This window comes from Neodiprion pinetum, chromosome 7 (genome assembly GCF_021155775.2).
Source record: "Neodiprion pinetum isolate iyNeoPine1 chromosome 7, iyNeoPine1.2, whole genome shotgun sequence".
In the NCBI taxonomy this organism is placed as follows: Eukaryota; Metazoa; Arthropoda; class Insecta; order Hymenoptera; family Diprionidae; genus Neodiprion; species Neodiprion pinetum.
The window spans coordinates 15,552,347-15,555,464 of NC_060238.1; the positions used below are offsets into that span (position 1 = coordinate 15,552,347).

General features: G+C 46.2%; 1 protein-coding gene across 1 annotated transcript; it reads left to right on the top strand.

The window, feature by feature from the left end:
* Positions 1–744: 744 nt before the first annotated feature.
* Positions 745–1,833, top strand: LOC138191310 (uncharacterized). The gene has a single exon (XM_069137956.1). It carries the CDS (start codon positions 745–747, stop codon positions 1,831–1,833), a length of 1,089 nt encoding a protein of 362 aa, XP_068994057.1.
* The last annotated feature ends 1,285 nt before the right edge of the window (positions 1,834–3,118 follow it).

Consider the following 3,118-nt stretch of genomic DNA (forward strand, 5'->3'; position numbering starts at 1 on the left):
AGAGTTTTTTATTCAAGAAAACCTCAACCTCTATCCTTCACACTAATAAAAAAGGTTCAATTCAAAACTACGAGGCAACTTCGCCTATGAAGAAGCTTCGACTATACAAATTGGTGTCAGATTCGGGATGCGAACCCACGCCCACATAGAGGACAAGAAGAAAAAGGTGCAAACGTGCATCGTATTCAATAAATCGTGACACTCTTCGACTAGCCAGCCATCGTCTCCAAACTCGTCACCCCCCAGTTCGCCATCGATGGAAAACGATCATCATCTACAAAAAGATAAGTATACAAACGGTACACGATTCTTAATATCGTATTATACACTTTCTTTGGCGTTATACGTCTTTCTATAGTTCATAACGTTTGACGTAGTCGAAAACACATTTCGGTCCAACGCACGCTTTGTGTGAAGAACGTAGCATGCATATATCCAACAATCACGTGTATAAAACATAGGTCTCGTTTTCTGTCATGAGAGTCTCGATATCTAGGCGTTGAAAGATAACCGTCGCACGGGGAGGTTTGTTTACACTTGACGCGGGCCGCGCTCGCTCTCTTGATCTTATACGGTGAAAGACGGACGAGTTCGCGCGCGTTTTCGAAAAGATACGCGCTGCACGGGGAGAGGCTTAGAGCCGACCCTTGAAAATCAGTCCAGCTTCGACATCGAACGCATAGACGTCGTATCCTGTTTTTTCTCGAAGATCTCATAAATATTTGTACGCACAAGCTCAGTAAAATGGCTGCCCGCGTAAAGTTTATTAATCAAAAGCGTGCGACTTTAAAGGCGAACATTACCAAACTTAAGCGACTCACGGAGGACGCGGATTTTGAACCCGCGAACATAAAAATGCGGGCGGATCGTGTAAAAGAACAATTTCGGATATACGAGGAATTACACGATGAACTCGCATTATTAACCGACGGAGACGGTGACAACGTCGGTGAGTTCCACGAGTTGCAGGATCGATTCTACGCGATCATAACTAAAATCGAGACAGATTTATTAACGACAACACCACAACATCCCGGTGTAGCAAACGTAACATCGCTGCCGATCGACGGCACGCGTCGACTTAAATTGCCGGTCGCCGACCTCCCAAGGTTCGACGGCAACATCGAAAAGTGGCTATCGTTTAAAAATACATTTTTGACAATGATCGACTTTCGCGAAGACATAACGAAATTACAAAAATTCTTATATCTAAAAAATTGCCTAGAGGGTGACGCGTTAAATAAAATTCTCATTTATAACGTGAGCGAAGAGAATTACGAGACAGCATGGAAGTTACTTCTAGACTCGTATGACAAGACTCGAATTTTGATCGTAAAACATCTCGACGCGATCCTCGAGTTGCCCGCGGTAAAAAAGGGGACGCATAAAGATTTAGCGCGACTCGTCGACGACATGCGCCAACACGTGAACATGCTCGCGTCATTGGACGTGATACCAGATGAACACTTATTAGTCCGGATAATCGAGCGCGCGTTACCCAACAATATTCGGGTGAAGTGGGAAGAAACGCTCAATCTCGACACCTCGCCAACGCTCGAGCAAATTTACAAATTCGTCTCCGAGACCGCATTTCGTTTATATACGCTCGAACAAGATGTATCGCGTTCCAAAACAGAGACCAATTACAAACGACCGCTTCCGAATTATAAAGATCAAAGCGGAGTCAAGACTCGACGCGGAGAAAATGGCGCGCGTGCGTTAGCGATAGGCACGTCAGCAAAGTGCGTAGTGTGCAAACGGGAGAGTCATCCCACATACCAGTGTCGCGAATTTCAAAAAATGACGGTTCATCAACGGTGGAATTTCGTCTAGAGTTCATCGCTGTGCAAAAATTGCCTGCGCTCGCACCGCGGCAAATGCACTTCGACGCATTGCAAAAACTGCTCCAGGTTTCACCACACTCTTCTGCATAACGAATCTCCTGCTGCATCCACCCACACGACCCAAGAAACGATACAATCGGATACACCTAAGTCGACAACAAAGGTAAATCTAACATGTAGCAAAATGATTACACACAGCTTCACGTCAAGGGCGTTACAGTCGCAGTTAATGCTGAGCGCTCAAATACGCGTCAAAGACTCACGCGGTCAATACCTAAAACGTCGCGCTTTATTAGACACTTGTGCGACAGCGCATTTTATCACGGAGGATCTTGTGAGAGAATTGAAACTACCGATACGCGCGTGCACGATCGCGGTAGGAATGATCGACGACGCAAATACAATTTCTAAAGGCGCGGTCGAATGTACATTTTATTCGATACACGATAATTTCAACAAAACTCTCACGTTTCTGGTCATACCGAAAATAGCTGATAACGTACCGAACGAAATCTTTCCTCGCGAATCAATCGACTTACCACGGAATGTAAAATTGGCCGATCCGCAATTCCATTTGCCTGGAAGGATCGACATCCTCATCGGGTCAAGGACAACGTTGTCATCATTATCGATCGGACAATGTGATTTGTCCCGCGACGGCTGCGATCTCGTCTTACAGAAAACTCAGCTCGGCTGGTCCGTTGCCGGCGGAAAATCAAACACCACGGTCGCGAAACGAACGTCGTGCCAACTGACCGAATTAAAGGAAACAATAGAAAAATTCTGGTTGCTCGATGATGCAAACGCTAGTCAAAGAAAATTATCAGAAAATACAAGCTGCGAAACTCATTTCATTCGAAACGTCACTCGCGAACCGTCGGGACGGTACGTCGTTCGTCTGCCGTTCCGCAGCGCCGATCGAGACCTCGGTGATTCGCGATCTATGGCTTTGCGACGATTTGCTGGCTTGCAAAAAAGGCTTAACGCAGACCCGATCCTCAAAGCGGAATATCATCGCGTTATGAATGAGTACATAGAACTAGGCCACATGTCACTCGTTGTCGACGAATCGCTACCCGGTTATTATCTCCCACACCACGCGGTCATAAAGGCGACAAGCGCTACGACGAAGACCCGAGTTGTCTTCGATGCGTCCGCCAAAACAAGCATGGGAGTGTCGCTTAACGATACGCTGATGGTCGGCCCGACTATTCAATTGAAACTAATCAAGCATCTTTTACGATTTCGCAGTTATAAATTTGTGATTACCGCGG

What these genes read in the sequence shown, in the direction of transcription:
- LOC138191310 (XM_069137956.1), top strand. Translation starts at nt 745, where the DNA reads ATGGCTGCCCGCGTAAAGTTTATTAATCAAAAGCGTGCGACTTTAAAG.